Below are 18429 nucleotides of genomic sequence, written 5' to 3'. Positions count from 1 at the left end.
CTGAGGACAGGTCTGCTTATTAATACAGGTTTCCATTAAAGTTCCTTCTGGAGCTGAATATTAGCTATAATAATTTATGCTGGACATTTGCATTAGCTATTTTCAATTTTACAGACAGACGGGGTCTGCATGTGCATCTGTCATTGAAAATCAGGTTTGATGGGGCATATCCTTGTGTGCACCTCTACTCCTCTTCATCCTTTTGGTCCCCCACTTTGTTGTTCACAGTAGCATATCCCTGTGGCAAACATAGGTAATGCTTACTAGGAAAAGTAATAAGCATAAGGTATTTAATGTATCTCTAGCCTTCTTTAATGTGTTGTAGCTGTGAATACAAGGCAAAAAGTAACACCATATGACCATGCTACTTTGGGAACCGTCTATGCAGTTAAAATAGTTTCTAGATATTTATGCAGTGCATAAGTCACGTGAATAGAAGTTTATCACAATCAGTAGGAATGCTGGATTTTCATATCACACATTTGCTGCTTAGGATGATTAGCAGGAAATTTAATTTGCACTAATTAGCCTTAGGGGAGCAAGAAATTAACTTGATGGGTAAATTTCACGTTTTACTATATACCATACCAACATGGAGAAATTTGAGTTAGAGCCTGAGTTGAGTCCTATGCTCATACGCTGGACTTTAGTTTTTCTAAATTAAATTAAATGACTGTGGAAAATTAATATATGCATGGTGAGTGGGTGGGTTTTTTCAGGAGCTAGAGTCATAGAATAGTCTTTCAACATATTCATTGAATTGTCAGCCACTTCCAGAGACTGTGGTATATTTTTGTACATTAAATTACATTAATATCTAATATTACAGCAAAAGCTTTAACAAGTCCTAATTTTCTATATTTGTGTATTTTCATTGTATAATGTGCGTTATGACTGCACATGCAATATTGCACATTGTAATGCACAGAGCAGAAACAGTTTTCACAGAACTGTGAAAACGCCATACTTTTTAATTTACAACACCCACTTGCAAATACATTTTTAGGGTCAGGAGCCTTTGTTCGTATGCTGGCAAAATAATTTTTTTAGAAATTACTCTCAAAAGTATACAGCAAATGAGGGAGGCATGAGTCACCACATAGTCCTAATAGACAAATAAGAATTAGGAACTAATGAACTCTAATTTTGCCTGTTGATGGTGACTTTTCTATCTCATTCTTCCAAAACACAGTTTAGATCTCTTGGTTTTTCCCTCTGTAAAATGGAGGTGATTTTTATGTATCCACCACTTAGAATTACTGTGGATTGATTAATGCATGCAAAGCAATGAGTCACTTGGTATGGAAGTATCGGTCTATTATAAACTGAAGTGTTCTGTCATACCAGGCTTGTGGTTGCATCCAAAATTATCTGTAAAAACAGAGATGGAAAACATCGGTTGCATATGAGATAATTGCCTTTGATGTCAGTGCTCTGCTAGTTTGTGCATCTGAAGTACACTCAGAAGCTCACTATTACTATTACATATTTGGAATTAGACCTTGTAGTACTTACCAGAAACTGCTATTGAAGTAAGAGGTGTGACTTCAGTGAGTGTTTTGCCCAAGTAAGTATTGCGGAATTGGGTACCTTGAGTTCATAGTTTGGGGTTTAAGTGATGCATATAAGCTAGTTCAGGTGTCTGCTCAGACTTTCTAGCCTATGACATAAATACTTCTGGTCTAAAAAGAGATCTCAGATAGACCTGTGGGTAGTCATATATTGTGTAACATATATCGTATTGCATTCTCAGGTCCTTCTTCAATCCCCAGGACCCCAATTTCTCGGCAGCAGCCCTCCTATTCAATCAAGAGTGTGTGTGCATGTGTGTGTGTATGTGTGGGTGCGTATATAAAAATATACATGTGCCCCCACACAGACCAACATATATGTGTACACAACTCCCCTATATAAATGTGCTTTGCCTTTTTGGGTGTACGAGTATATTTCTGTAAATGCTCACCACTTGTATTTATACATTTATGAGTAATATCCAACTTTCAGTCATAATTGACACCATGTGGCTTTCTGTATAATAATTACTTTGGGACAAAAAACCTTGCAGATGGTTTCAAGAGTGACTCTAACTCGCCATCAATGTAAAAAGATTAAATAAGATGAGCCCACTCCCTCTGAATGGAGTAAGCCATTTTCATTGATTTCAATGGGAGCAGGCGCAACATTTCTACAGCAGAGAACATGTATTATATTCGTTAAATGAAAGTTTGATTTCATTGCACTTAAAATTATTCATGTTCTGTTAGCAAATGGTTTGAGATTTTATAACCTAGAGCATTTGCTGAATTCTGCTTTGTATTTTCCTCACAGCAATTGGAAGGACCCTCATTCCTCGTTATTTTAGCACTGTCTTTGAAGGAGGTGTAACAGACCTGTATTACATTCTCAAGCACTCAAAAGAGTCATACCACAACTCATCCATCACAGTGGACTGTGATCAATGCACCATGGTCACTCAGCATGGAAAACCCATGTTTACCAAGGTAACAGGGAAGACTCAATAAAGCATGTTGTTGGTTTTTCTTTTTCTTTTTCAGTGTGTATAAGGGTGAAAAATATTGGCTGTTGCATTTTTCTGGTAGACTGAGATTATTTCTAATACTGAAAACCCTTGAAGCCATTTAATTACTATTTTCTATATTCATTACGTGACTGGAAAATTCTGTGGGCATCCTCTGCAATTCTCCCAGAAAGATTGCAAGAGAAGCACATAATGCCAGGTTGCCAGAATCATCAGTTGTATGTGAATTAAATTCAACCTGCCCATCTCCTTTTCTCTGGGCTTGATTTTAAAGCAACAATGAGATTTTACATTGCTGGTACCTACCATTTGGGATGGTATGCATTACATTTGATACTTACCCAGTCCAAGGACTATAAATCTCTAGGAAAATAGTGATTTAATACAGTAGGATGCTGGTCCAAAGGGCAGTGAAGTCAATGGAAGGAGTCAATTGATTTAAACATGCTCTGGACCAGGCAGTTAGTGAATATTCAATATTTGTAATTGATAGTGAATTATCTTCATGAATTGGCCACTTCTAGTCCTGTAATTAAACTGAGTGCCATATATTTATAAAAAACAGTACCAAAAAGGTGGAAAATACAAATTAAAACAAAAATTTTCTTATGTTAAAAAAATCAGTAAACTGATTTTCAAAATGGAAGTGTCCTTTCATAAGTTAACAGGAAATGATGATTTTCCATCTTGTACCTGCTCACCTGCATGAATTTTAACCTTTGCATGGAGAAAAGCACAAAGGGAGAAGGGGCAGCAGGAGGAGATAACCCATCCATGTTGCCCTTGACCTGCCCTGCAGGGCAGTGGAGGTTTTAGAGTCAAAAAAGGCACCGGCTGTTGACAGCGTTATGACCAGGGCCCACAAGGCTTATACTGTTTTAGCACATATGTGAGTCCCATCCCTTCGTAGGATCTTCCCTGCCATCTTCACAGCTCTTGGAGTGGGGCTCAAAGAAGAGGGAGAGGAGGCCACTGGTGTGTGGAGCACTGGTCAGCTGGGAGGTGTGTGTTTAATGGTGTCGTCGTTCCAGCTCTCCCATTCCAGCCCCCTGTGACTTACGTAGACGCAAACAGAGAAAAAGAGGGATGCAAAGAGACCAGATATTCCTAGGTACCACTCTTTGCCACCTCACTGCTCACGAGGAGTTGTGCATGCTGGCCATGTGCAGGGGATGTGATGAGGGTATTCAGTAGCTGCTTCTCTGCGGAGTTCCCTAAAGCGATTTCTGTGTCATTTCCCTTTGCATTAGCTTTAATGCAATAGCAAATAAAAGGGAGGTTTTTTGGAATCAGTAAATACAACACGCTTTTCTCAGTTCAGTTAGTTTATTTTACTTATCATGGCAGCACATTACAGTGTTGTTGCTTTGGAAAGGAGGCTGGTATCCAGCAAGTCAAAGACAGACCAGCCGCAGGGACCGGGCTGGGTGCACACCTCGTGTGAGGGGGACCTCAGCCGCCTCCCGTAGCACCGTCCTCTTGTGCGCAGCGAGTCTCTCCGTCTGCTGCAGCCCTGGCAGCGCACGGCCTGCTTCAGCCCTGATGTTTCCGTTGCAGATTCCGATGTAAACCTCTGTAGCCCAGTAAAAAAGTTCAGGTGGGGATGTGATTTGGATTCTAGGAGAAAAATTCGGGGGGTTTAATGGCTGCATGTTTAAAATATGACTGTGTCAGTAAGAGCAAATTTGAAATAAAACAGTAGTTGCTGGAATGAGGGAGAAGAGAATATATTACTCTCCCAGAAATAGGTTAGAGCCGAATGTTGTCTCAGCTGTGCGTGTGTAACTTCTAGCAGAGATACTGAGGGCAGAGATCTTGTACCCAAAGGTAAACGCCTACTGTCACAGCATCGGTGGTGGAAAAAAGCAGACCTCCCATAAAAAGCAGCGCTCCAATAGACTGTGTAGCTCCTTAGATCATGTCTGAATTTGACCCAGTGAAACTACCACAGAGGGGGTTTTCATGCAAAAATATTTGTTAATAGCTCTTTCAGTTTCACAGACAACTTCTAAGCTGCAAATTCACTAACTTCTAATAGAATGGGCTGAAACAGTTCTCATCATGTATTGAACCAGGAATCCACAGCTGCATTTTATTCATTTCAACATTTTCTTAGTTAGAGCAACTCACTGCATAGTGCAGTATTGGACGAATATATAAAATGGCATTTCCAATTTTTTTTTAAACAAATATGGCTAGAACATGCCTAACAATAAGAATATGAATAGTCCAGCTTCTCTTTGGAGGGCAAGAGGTCCTTGTAAAGTGTCACACAAAATTGTTTTATCAAGGTATAAATACATACTATAAAGAATTTAATACAGTTCAATGGCATGAATTAAATGTGGTAAGAGAAGAGACTGAAGCCCTGACTACCATGTTTGTTTACCTGGCAGATGCTTAATTTTTTTCTCCAGGTAAAGGAAAGCTTTAGGAGTCCTCCTAAGTCTCTGTTTTCACTGTGGTCACCAACACTCCAACTATGTGTAGGCAAACTGTTTTTCTGCAGTTAGCAATGTTTATATTTCCCAATAGATTGGCAGAGGTGAGCTTTGCCTTCACCACGAGAGCAGTGATCACCCTGTGTTCAAACCGTTGTCTTCCTGCGCCCAGCAGTGGGGCCATCAGCTGAATTTTATAGGCGAAGCCCTTGAAACTCAGTGATTTTAATCCTTACTAACAGTCGCAGGCATTTCCCACATTTGTATAAGCTTTAGGTTTCTTTTCAAGCAACAACTTGTGTTTGAGAAACGGTAGTTAATAAAAGGGGAAGACTTCTAAAAGATTCCCGGTGTTAGGAGAGTGAGACTCTGAGCAATAAGGCACAGGACCAAAGTTGGTTTTCATAGGTGCAAGCAGTTAAATTTCCTACAATTAATAAGTGCAGTGAAGGGGTTAAAAACCTATTGGTTAGTTTGAGAAATGTTCTTTTTTAGTTTTTTCCTGGCCTAGTCTAGAGCAACCACGTGATATACTGAATGCCTGCCAGCCTCTTTCTTGTTGATCCTCCGGAGACCATCTGTGCTGGGGGCATTGATTAGAGTGTGTCTGCTGGGATTACATCTTTTCTGTTGCCATGCCAACTAATCAGCTGATTTTGGTTACCACAGAAACAAAATGTCAGAGCTCACAGTACGGTAACATGAATTCAGCACAACAGAAAATGTTTTCTTAATTGGAGACCCTTTTGATTTTTTGGATTCTATGTAAAAGGCAGCTTTAAAAAAAAAAAAAAAAAGACCCATTTAAAATAAGAACTGCACCAATTTTATTGATTAAAAGCAATGCGTAAAATTCTGCTCTATATAAGGAAATTAAATTCCTTTATAAGATGTATAAATTTTTACCACTGTGATATGAGGAATGTGTTTCAGTTTTTCTATTAAAATTTGTTAATGCCAGTGCATAAAATAAATCTGTTAAGAGCTGTGAGGTTTTGAGCTTAAGAGAAGAAACATTTGAGAAGCCACAGGTATTATTATAAAAAAATACTTTAAACCTGAAGTATTTTCATGTTAACTGATCAGTAATCAGGATCTTTGGCCTCAGCACTGTAACATTAATATAAAAGGTTTTTCTTCTTGTTTGAATCCTTATGTGTGTGCATGTGTACCCCTGTGTAATTTCTCATCATAGTGCAAGTGGTGTGAAAAATCAGAATCAAGGTCAAATGACAAAATAAGCCACATTAAAAATTTGAAGGCATCACAAAGGTGTGTTGAAAAGGGCAGATGAGAACCTGTTGCAAGATTCTCCTTCGTAGGTCTACAGTAATTTGTCTATATAATATGCCTGTAAAAATTACCTGTGTGTTTTTGCAGAAACAGCCAGGAGGAAAAACTATGATGATGTTAAGTGAATTGTTAACCAGAAAAGCCACACATTGCCCAAGTGGGAGCTAGCCAAGTCTGAGTTGTAAAAAAGCTCAGCAGACTCAACTGAATCTAGGATGGCTAGTTGTTCGATCAAATATTAGTTCTATTAAAGTTGTGGAAACTCTTTCTTTTGAAAGCTATTACACCCTTTTTCCACAGTATCTCTGTACCTTGCACTTGCAAGTTTACTTTGAACAGCAGTTGTAAGTCTAAACATCCAATTTAAAAAAAAAATCAATGACAGATGTAGTTAATTTTAAGATCAGGCATCATTTACAGTACTCCATGGTACTCCTAGTCAAGATACCATTCTGAGTGTATATTTTGCACCTTAAAGAAGACTCCAGCACAGCGGGTTTTCCACATAAAGTTGTGGACAGTTGTTTAAAAGTCCCCAGTAATTAATTTTATTTTTCATTTCCGGGTAGTACCCACTTGCTGCATTTATTCCTCCCATCTTTCCTCTCCTTTCCTAGGGAAGACCCCTCACAAAGCTGTATGAGCCACTTTCTGTGGAAGCAGCGACATTATCCATGACTGCAACCTCTCCTCTGTTCCCCTGGCTCTCAAACCTGCCGTAGCAATGCAGCTCATGCAGCCCGATGGCAGACACCCCATCTGGTTTTCCTTGGAAGGGGGGATTAATAAAAGTAGATAAGAAATGAAAGAAAAATAAAAATGGGATAAAATGTCTGGAAAAGACAAGAACACTTGGAAAAGACAAGACGGAAAAAAATCAGGTTTGGTCACAGGCATTCAGAGCACTGTGTACTCCAACTGGACATGAAAGGAAAGTTTATATGCCAAGCTATTGTAAGGAAAGGGCAACGTAAAACAGGTTGGGAATGACTGGTTCAGCAACTTGACATCAAATGCGCGCAGTTGCACCACAGCCACCTCCACTGCGAGGTTCAGTCATTAATTAGCAGTAGCAAACTGTGAGGGGAAGAGAATTGATGCAATAAATAAGATTTAGCGCACACAATATTCTATGTTTGTAAAATGCTATAAAATCTATAGTATTATAAGTTACTGTCTCCACGGTAAGGCCTATGAAGTCATTTTCCCACATTCGCTTTTTCTCCCCAGAGAACGAAAAACAATTAATCTAGCAGAGATGAACAATAGAATACTGCTCTGATATTTTTGAATGTTGTTTAATCGATGATACAATACCATTTCAAACAAAATTCCTGGGAATTTATTTCATGCATTTTATGTATTCTAGGTATGCACAGAAGGACGTCTTATCTTGGAGTTTACTTTTGATGATCTTATGAGAATAAAAACATGGCACTTTACTATTAGACAGTACAGAGAATTAGTCCCACGCAGCATTCTAGCCATGCATGTAAGTAATCCTTTTTTCACTTGACCTAATGCAAAGAGATGAGATTAGGTTTATGAAGAACTCCAGCAAATTTCACACCCAAGGCAATTAACTATAAATATTTTGTTTTGCCTGCAACTGCATCCATTTACAAGTTCTTTCATCACTCCCTTGTTTCTCAGTGCTCTATTGTTGCCACTGTTGCTATGTTTTCATTTTGGTTTAGCACATAGTTTTCTTTTTAATCCCATTTGGTGGTCTGTATGATTTGCGCCCAAAATCTGTTCTTTTTGGTACAAACTACACTAAAGTCAGTGAAAATTCAACATTGTAGGTACAAATTATATTTAGTCTTTAAATGAAGAAAACTAATGTTACCTTTCCCTGAGACAGAAAAAAAATGCCATATATTAACATAACAACCTTTAGAATTTTAATCCAGATCTTCCTTTTTTCCACATTTCAAGACTTTTCTTTTGTAATTGAGTGAAAACACACACAATAGAACATTAAAATATTAAATATTCTACACACTGAAGTCAAAATATTATAAGGTAAATCACTGTGGAGAAACAAAGGACAGAGTCTTATTGCCACTTTCAGTTCTGCACTGTAGAAGCATTCTGACTAGTAGTGCTCCATATACAAAATTAATTGCAAGACTAAGGTTTTATAGAGGGTAAGAACACAGGCCCAGATATGTGCCTGTATTTTGTCATCAAGTTACTTACTTAGATATCCATAGATAAAGATATATCCTTAGTGAGGAGTTTTAAATAACTGAAGAAACCTGGACTTTTTTGAAAATACTATTACAGGCCTCTAGAAAATACCTTTGAAAACCTACCCTACCATTTCTCTCTCAGGTTTATCTTTTATTTTAGAGGGCTGATCTTATGAACTCTTCAACAGTATCCCATTAAGGGGCAACAAGGATGGCCATGAGTGACATTATGTATTTAGGGGGCTGCTGCAATTCAAAGAGAGTGGAAGCAGGTTAGCCGGCAACCAGTAGGTATTAATTTTAGTAATGAGATTGATCTCATTTTAAAGAGGAGGCTGGTCTCACAGGTAAAGCTCCCGGCTAGGGTCAGAGAAGGACTGTACTTGTATTTTTCCTGTTTAATTCTGGGAAAATAACTTAGACCAGAAGGGTTCTCCAGCCTGTGCTTAATGCCACTTATGTGATCAGCTCTGCTGAAGGTGCCTTGATGAGTTCTCTCTGCTTCAGTTTCTTATCCACAAAAAGAAAGCGATACCTTCTTTATTCCTGCCCTTATCTGCTTAGTCTCCTGGGACTTCCAGCCAACAAATGGAAGGCTCAAAGTGTACTGTGATCCCTCAGGAAGCTCTTTGGTGGGGCCCCGCTCACTTGCACCCCTGTGCATGACCGGACCTCCTAGATCTATCTTTTGAATGGGCAGGGACAGAAGGAAGATATTGGAAAACAGTCTTTATTCTGCTCCAATTTCATAACACATACATTTTCCTATGCAAACAGAACTCTGTAGCTTATTACATAAATTTAGCATCAATGTGTAATTTTTCCATAGGAGCGGCACCTCTTTTCAGAAAACCCTCCCTGCATTCCACCAAGCACATAGAGAAAAACAAACAGACAAAAAGCAAAATGAAAATTCTTCTTTTCCTCTGTTGTTTAGGCACAAGACCCTCAGGTGCTGGAGCAGCTGTCCAAAAACATCACTCGAATGGGTCTGACAAACTTCACCCTCAACTACCTCAGGGTAAGCGTACCATAGCTGATGATTATTGTGAGGATTTTTTAAAAGTTACTGTTAGCTTTGAGTGAAGGTAATGAGAACAGAGTCTGTGTTGGTCAGGTAAGAAATGGACCTAACCCTTAATGAGGGTGAAGGAGAGACTGTAATAAAGATGTAGCTGCTAACAATGTGACATTAAAAAGGATAAGAATTTTATCATGGAGTCGAAGCGATGTATGAGTAGTGCCTGTTTTTAACAGTCTGTCTTCTCAGTTTTGACTAATGGCTTTATTTTTTGTAAGCAAGAAGTTCCCCACCATTTTTCCTCTCTGCTTCACTGTTCCTGAGAAAATGGCAGCTCATTCTTATCAAGAGCTGCCTGTCTTCTCCAGCTTTTCAACCTCCCCGCCTCTCCCAGGCAGAGGCAGGGCTGAGAGAAAGCTCAGCTCCAGCTCTTTTTGCAGCAGTCCCTCAAAACAGTCCTCACTTCACTTGCCTCTGGGAGCCTGAGCTCCCTCCTCAGCCTTGCACTGAATTGAGTGTGGTTTTTATGATTAAATAATGCATTTGTTCCCATTGCTTTTTGACCCTTAAAGTGCATTCAAAGTTTGGAAGTTTATTTTTATTTTTGAAAGTATTCCCTGGTGTGGGCTTGCAATGCATACACTGAAATACGGGTTTGTAGAGTTCATATTTCAAGGTTAAAATTCAGATTTTTCTTATTTCTAGACATGCCATTAGTAGATAAAATGAGGCAAATTGCTCAATGATACACCAAGCCAACTTGGCCAAGAATATCTGATATTATTCCTTTTAATTGTGTGAGTAATTATTCAAGATGCTTTTTTAAGATAACAAGAACACTAGAAAATGCAGTTATTTCCAGCCTAACGTAGAGCTGTACCTGACAGTCTATATTGTAGCTGCACTTCATTCAGGTCTATGAACCTTGTAATACCTTCCCTATGGATGGAGTACTATACCCAGAGTGTTTTGGACTCCAGGGGGGACAGTGTGCAGGACTGAGACGTGTGGTGAGATCTCTCTCACTCTATAGCCACAGCTTATAGACAGCCTGTAGTTGTACTTACTCTCCCAATATGGTAAGCCAAGGCTGGTTGTTGCTTATGTGGTGTTACTGTAAAAGTTACTGTTCAAATTATAGTCTGAGTTGTGCAGGGCAGGTCTGCTGTAACAAAACTGAAAGAAGGATATGGGATAAAACCTCAGAGGAATAATACATTGCATTAGAATTTTTCCATGTATAACTTCAAGAATCATATGTCTATGTTGTACATATTGTATTCTCATGGTTAGTTTAGTCTGTGGTTTGGTACAGAGAGCAACCGTTGTGCTTTGGCAACATCCCTCTAGCCACGTGGTCGTTGTCTTGTGGTGAGGCATCCTAGAGCATGTTCTCCAGAAATCCCCATGGGGATTCTTCCTCAGTCACGCCAAGTTTTGCATTACACCCTTGTGGCATACTGGGCAGCAAGCAACTGGCTTAGGTAGGCAATTTCCATGTTTTCTTTCCAAACTGTCCCGTGGCACAAGGCATCGGCCCGCTTTTGAGGTCTTTGATCCCCTTAGTGTGACCGGACACGCCGGCAAGCACTTGGGCTGGCCCACAACAACCGCAGTACTCGGTACCTGTCCTCCGTGAGACTCAGAGGGCCATGCTGAATTTGCAGAGCTATCTCTATCACCGACGCCTTCTGGGTCCTTTGTGGTATATTCTGTAATTGCTGAATGTGACAATGCAAATGAGAAAGGCAGGGTCCCTGTAAGGACACAGCTGGCATCAGGCACCCATGCTGTTCCCCCCGTCAGCATCAAAAAAAAAAAGCAAGAAAGGAAGGGGGGAGGGAGAAAAAAATCCTCAGAAAAAGAAAACTGGGATCAAGATAAGCACTAGGGAGATGAGCAGTGAAGTGGAAGGGGATGAAAAGATGAAGTCTTACTTTTTTCTTCTTCCAGACTAGTTTTGTTAGCTTAACAGACAACATTAGGTCTCTGGGTGCAAAGCTTCCTCTAGCTCCTGCTGCGGTGATTCCAAAAGGAAATCTTTTTTTTCCCAAGCCAATCTTTGCGTCTCTTTCTTGCGGTGAGGAATTGATCATTCTGCTCTTTTTTTCAGATGTTCAGCTCATCATGAGAGCTCGTATTACGTGATACATTTCCATTTTGATTTACTTCTTTCCCAATTACTTTCTTCTGTTAATTTTAACATGAAAATCTTTTCTGAACTCAGGATTGTAAAATCAAGCACTAAAAATGTGGTAAATGTGCTTAGGTTTAAGGTGTTTTGTTTTGTGGTTCTTTTTTTTAAGTCAGCTTTTTATGATATTTTATTCAGTCTTCCTAGTGTTTTGTAATTAGCATTGTTACGTGGTTTTGAATAAGGACTTGAAACTAAGCATAAAAATGATTTTCATTTTTTTTCTGCTGCACACAGCAAAGGCTTGTGATACTCATAAGCGAAAACTTCACTGATGGGCAGAATTAATCATTTTTATTCTCCAACGTGCACACAGCAGCAAGCTGTGCTGCAGTCTCTTTAAAGGCAGAATTTAAACCTGGACTTCAGATGGATGTGATATAAAGGTATAGCCTGTGTTTTTTACGCTCTAGACATCACAGAATGCTAAATCATTGCTAGTTGGGATAATTGCAGTTGCTGGCATGTAAACCTCTGTTCCGGAGTGCCACATGCCTGTAGAGCCACAGCTTTGGATGCATGCCCTGGTTTGTCTTCATTCACTCCGAGTAAAGCTGTCCAGCATAGAAGAGCATTGATTTTGTAAATCATATTTAATACAAATTTAAAATATATCTTCTTGGAACATGGAAATGAAGTGTTTTGTCCTGTGCCATTTGCCAAATGCTCTTTCTCTCTGTTTTCTCTGGCTCTGTATAAAACCGTAGGCTTCCTTTCTTTCTAGTTACAAGTTTGTTTTGTTCCAGCATAATTGATTACCTCATCAATGGGGTCAGCATACTTTGCTGTAGCTGCTGACTAGGAGTTGAATAGGCTGTCTCAGAAATAATGAGCAAAACCTTGTAGGTTTTAAATTAATATCAAGCTTTTTAAAATGTAATTTCTCATCAAGTCATCAAGTAGTAGATATTACAAACTATCAGATAATAAGGCCAAGACCTATATCCTAGTCTCAGTCGGTACGAGTCCAGGAACAAACAGGAATCCTGTACAGAGTTTGAAGATGGAGATAACACTCAGAAGAACAGTTTCCACCAAGCTACAATAATTTAGTCCCCACACATTACCTTATTTTTTTTTTCTATGTAATTTTCTAGTTGCTCAGCTATTTTATTTAGATCTTCAATGTGTAATGGATTTGAATGCACTCTAAAACCAGTAGGTTTATACCAGCAGCACTTTTCACAATTTGGAGCTCAAATGTTTCTTGCTGCCTTCTATAAAATGATTTATTCTCTCAAAATTTCTGACATTATAAAAAAGCCAGCCCCTACTATCAATTAGGCAGGACTACCTGGCCTGAGCCTTGAAATAGAGTTGTGTCTTGCCCAGCTGGTTTTCAAAATTTGTCTTTGCTTTCTTACACTGGCCGGGTTGGAGTGATTTCTTAGAGCTCTTCCCCAGGTGTAGCTATTGCGTCCTCCCCAGGCTGTGGTCTGCTCTGGTAGCCAGTTTATTGGCCTTGATGGAGCCGAATCTGCATCTGCCCTTTGCAGAGCGTTAGCGTGGCAGAGCCCTCCCTCTCTGTGTCAGGAGAGGTATCTAGGCAGGGGAATGCACACTCCCATTTCCCCTTACATCCTGTATGGCTATATTAACCAAGGCTTATCTGAGCTACAAATTATCCAATTTTTTTGTTTTCTGTATAAACCAATAATGAAGTGTTACTATTGCAACACAGAGGACAATATTTTCTGAATCCCCACTTTCACTAATTTAGTTCCTCACTAGACACTTTAGGATTTCTTCTGCTAGGAGGATAACATGAATTATTTAATGGGACACAATTTTCTAACGGTAATACTTACATTGTAATCAAAAGCCATTTGTGTGTATACCCATTGTGTATGCAAAATTTTCTTTTGCACATGCAAAATAGACACGCATGCAACAGCTTCCTTTAATGTGCAGGGAAATTTGCTTTTCTAAATATGGTTTCATGCCTGGAAAGGATATGAACTCAAATCATTTGGGGGCTATTTTGCTCCTAATATGTAACAGTGTGTGGCAGCTATCTGGTCAATATTTTACAGCTGTTTGTGTATCTTCAGTGAAGAAGGAGAAAGATTACATGCAAGCGTGTTAAGGATGCAAAGTCAGGCACTCGGGGAAAAGAAATGCTGTATTTATAGTCACCCATGCAACATGAATTCGTTTCCCTTTGTGAGTTACATTATGTCATCATCTTCTAACTACATCATCATGCATTGTGCTTCCCACAGACTCCCCGATGCATGCAGCGCATGGGATGACTACCCTTCACACAGCAGCAAGTCCTGCAGTGCTTCTCATTTCCTTGTAGGCTCTTCTGCAGCGTCATTCTAGTATCTCAACCGCAAACGTTAACGGCTGCGTAGCACCTACCAGCTGAAGAGGCATTGTCATTCCCAGTGCGCACATGTGGCACTGAGGCACGCAGTTGAGCACTGGGGCACTCTGAGGGGTCAGCTATGGGAAGGTGGCCATTCTGAGAAAGCAGGGGCCTGATTTTTTTTTGAAATTTTGGAATTTCATCTCACCCCATACACTAATAACAGAACTATTGCCATTGGATGCTGTCTGTTGTCTCAGGCTAGCTATATAGTTGAAAAAGGAGCAGATGGTGTTTCTGGGAACACACTGCTGAAAATGCTTTTTCTGTGACTTAGGACCATAGTAGAGCTTGGGGACAGGGGCAGTTTTTGAAAGCGGCATGGGATTACTCTAAGCTCGTCCTTTCTTGTTCTGCAGTCCCTGCTTCATGTTTCTGCCATGTTTCCATGTCTTCAGTAGACACGAATGAAGTTCTACATGCAGCAACTTCATTTACTTTGTGCTGTGCACTGAATGGGGGTGCTAGGGAAACGGAGTATGTGATCATGTAGCGAGATGCTGTATCCTAATGGATATGAATAAGAAGTTCTAGTAAGGGTTCACAAGCACATGAAGGAGGAGGTTTGGATCGTTTAATCATTCTGGACCTTTCCCTATGAAAAGTGTCAAAATTTTAAAGAATCCTCGGAATTGGAGATGCTGAAAGCAGACACAACATTTTGTAGACTTTATTCCTGTAAATGATGGAATTCTTCAACCTAAACCAATGCAGCTTGGGGCAGCTCTCCCTAGGAAAATGCAGTCAAAATCAGAGGGTTCTCACAGAAGGATTCAGATGACTATAGCTGGCTATCCGTAATCTATCTGTGCCAACTATAATTAGCTGATTCTGCCAAGGTTTTCTGGTAATGTAATTTCTTAGCATTTATTTTAGTAATGATCACAGTGGTTTCTGTTCGTCTCTTTTATGCATCTAATACTTTATAGACAGTGTTACATGTTACTTTCAGAATAATAAATGAGAATAAATGTATTCTTTGCAACAGCTCATACAGTCAGATGTTAGCTTTTCACTTTTTTAATAAAGACACAACATCACAGAATATTTACATCAAGAGTTATTCTGTCATAAGTAGGAAAGATCAGAAAAAACAACACAGCAAATTTTTTAAAAAAGAAGTGGTCAGGATGAAGTGGGTGGGACAAAGGAGCAAGGGTGGGAGAGTTGCACAAGACGTGACAAGTAGAGAATGAAGCATCAACTTAGAAATGTTCTGAAGAGAAAATGGAATCTGAAGCAACCTCTGGATAGGACATGGGTTGGAAAGATAACTTTGATAACAATGATAGTGGTGTGCTTTTCGTCCATTGATCTCTAAGCATTTTATTAAAACAACTGAAGTGGTTTATAGATGGGAAAATTGTGGCACATGAGAAGCAAAAAAAGATGGAGCAAGCCCAATAGCATTGAAAAAAATCAGATGGCAATTTTAAACCAGACTTTGGAGAGTACAGTGAGCTGGTGCAGTAGTGACCACTTCTGCTTCCTATGGCTCAGAAACAGATTTCAGTGTCTGTGGCTAGAGGAATTTTAGAAGTCAGTGAAAAATGGGGAATGGGAACAGAGTGCAAATGATTAGAGAACAAATTGGGATTTTAGCAGAAATGGCAAATTTTACTGGTATTCTGGAGACGGTAATGGCCAGTCTTCACACAAGGGGCTCTACCAGGCTCATGAGTATCAGTTAAGGAAAAAGATATATTATGTATGAACACAAGCCAGCTACTGTGCCCACTGGACATACAGACCATATGACCTTTGAGATAAAATTAAGGTCTGGACTAATGAGAATGGAAGGATGATAATCAGCGATGTGAGTCCTTGAAGCATCCATGAGTAAGAAATCGGAATGAAGTTAGGTTGGAGCAGTTTAAAAATAAAAAAGTCAGAAGGGTAAAAGGGAGAAAAAGAGAGACAAAGACAAAGCACTAGCCATATAAAAACAAGCTACAAGATTTGAACTAATAATGTAATTTCAGAAAAGGAAAAAGATGAAGAAAAAAGTCCATGAACACAGCCACAGGCTCTCTTTTTTAGAAGACCAAATTAAAGCTTGGACTAGTATGCAGTGCAGTCATAAATAATAATAACTATTAATTAGTTTAGGAATGAGAGCTGCAGAGGTAGGATTTGTATGAAGACCTGAAAACGCCCAAACCAGCTCCTTGTTCAAAGCAATGAAAACAGCAAAAATTTTAATTAGTTGTTTAATATTGAATATCCATGGGTGTTTGGTGCAAATTATTATGCAGGGAGGGGTAGGTGCTCAGAAGAGGTCAAGAAATAGGCTTTAATGCAAAGCTGGTGGTTCAAATCTTTGTTCTTGGAAGCAGTTATTTTAGAACCTGAAGTATTCATTGTGGAAAGCTTATGGCAGCCCTATGGTCTGCTCTTGATTTGGAAAGAGAATCCTATACTGCCCCCCCACCCCGCCACGTTTTTAATCTTCAGAAAGATTGTTTCATGAGTCTGTTTATTGTGATATCACAAGCAACTAGGTCATATAATGTTTTAAAATAATTTTCTATACGTAGTTAACTTTACTGGTTAGCGTTTGTCCCTTCCCCTTCCTCTGCCACTCTTTCTATAGGTAGAACAGCATTACTGCTTACCTGTCTCTGCTGGAGAGATCTTTGATGCATCTCAAGATCAAATTTGGCTCTTCTGCGTCTACATATGTTGGAGGTTTGCTTTGGGCTGTTGAGTTTGATCCTATTTCTAGGATGTTCCCGAAAAGTTCTCATCTTTCTTGTGTGATGCCCTGATCCTTGTGTGTATGGAGGGTGCCTCCCCACTTTTTCATTCAGTCTGTCTGTATACTCCCACTTTTACTTCTGTAATCTAGCCATTTTATATTCACAACAGAAACCCTAAAACCCAAAACTTGACTCTAAACAGTAAAACAGAGCGAGCATTTCAAAAGTCAATAACAGTCCTGGGTTTCTGTGGGTTTTGGAGACCAGCACACGCAAAGCTAACTTTGTCTTCCAGTCACCTCCCTTGTGCTGACTGGTGCAAGCACTGTCAGAACTGGGTCAGGAGACTGATCTGATGATAAAAAAACTTATCTAGTCCTTTCCACCCAACTGATGACCATCCTTAAGAGCTCCCTGAGTACTACTTGTGCTGGGCAGGGAAGAGAACAGCAGTATGGATTCATATTGGCTGGTATCTGTCTTGAAGTTGGACCTCATCCCCAAATTTGCCAGCACTGAAAGAAGAAGACAAGAAAGTGCTGGGGAATCCTACAGATCCTAAGCTGTAAATTTCCCTTTCTTACTTCTGGATCTGACAACATTATAGCGGTTGTGTCTGACCTATTATGACCTCACACTGCTATAAATTTATTCACTTCAGTAGAGTGACTACTGACTTTCAACAGTACAATTTAGAGCAGACTCTTGCTTATACCAGATTACCATAATTTACAAAACTTGAACTGAAAACAAAATAAGCAGAAAGAGAAAAGGTTGATTTATTGCACTCGTTCTGAGTGAGAAACAAAATTCTATCTATATATACATACATGTGGATATAAATGGAACGCACATTTTTGTAGGTACCTCATGAACCATACTGTTTAGTAATTTACTGATTAACTGCAAATATTTTCCATTTGTACTAACCTTTTAGAAAACTTCAGTAAACTTTTTCACTGCTGTATGTACACATATATGAATATCAGTGTCTATCTGGTGGTCATTAATGTGCAAATCTGTGCATTGCTTTTGATTTGTAAGCATATCTTCTGTTCATGTTAAAGGAAATATCAACAGGTGTATCAAATTAATAAAGAGAAGCCCATGATTTTGTGTTTACCCTGCCTAAGGTAGACCTATAGGATGTAACATGGAGAATCTACAGGCAGTGCCGATGAGCAAAGGTGCTGAACCAGACCTGTGCTGATGCATACATGAGGCTTGTGAGCAGAGTGGAGACAGAAGACATTATCAAAATGCTGACATGGGTTTCCATTTGAATTGTGTCATTTCTGGTACCGTGCTCTGCACAGCTAGAAAACTCTGCTATATTGAATATTCCTCCGTATGCCAAATCACTTCCTTAATCCTGTGTCTTGTTAACTTTTCCAGTAGGTGTTGCTTCCTCACCGTTACTTCATAATAAGGCAGTTTGTTAATCAAAGATCCAGTTCAACATCCATTAAAGTCAATGGGTATATCTCCTTTGATCCAAATGTCATCTCATAGTTTTTCATTTATTCAGAGGTCTTTTATACCCATAAAATCCAATTTATTGAAATTAATTTCTCCATTCCCTTGGGCAATTTTAGCCATGAAAATGCCATGCTTCATGAACAACAACAACAAATGGTTATTTTTATTGCATTTTTTTGTTGTTGTTTTGTTTTGGA

At 39.3% G+C, this 18429-nt stretch overlaps 1 protein-coding gene across 11 annotated transcripts in view; it reads left to right on the top strand.

Annotated features, from left to right (window-relative positions):
- The window catches only part of LDB2 (LIM domain binding 2), a 390737-nt gene that overhangs the window by 334973 nt on the left and 37335 nt on the right, over positions 1 to 18429 (top strand). For all 11 annotated transcript variants that reach the window (XM_030020920.2, XM_030020911.2, XM_030020904.2 and 8 more), the window contains 3 exons: positions 2329 to 2501; positions 7643 to 7765; positions 9406 to 9489. In XM_030020920.2, coding sequence (XP_029876780.1) covers positions 2329 to 2501; positions 7643 to 7765; positions 9406 to 9489 — 380 coding nt within the window. The remainder of the gene's footprint in view (positions 1 to 2328; positions 2502 to 7642; positions 7766 to 9405; positions 9490 to 18429) is intronic.

The sequence above is a fragment of the Aquila chrysaetos genome, chromosome 1, assembly GCF_900496995.4.
Source record: "Aquila chrysaetos chrysaetos chromosome 1, bAquChr1.4, whole genome shotgun sequence".
In the NCBI taxonomy this organism is placed as follows: Eukaryota; Metazoa; Chordata; class Aves; order Accipitriformes; family Accipitridae; genus Aquila; species Aquila chrysaetos.
This window is presented reverse-complemented; position numbering and strand designations above follow the sequence as displayed.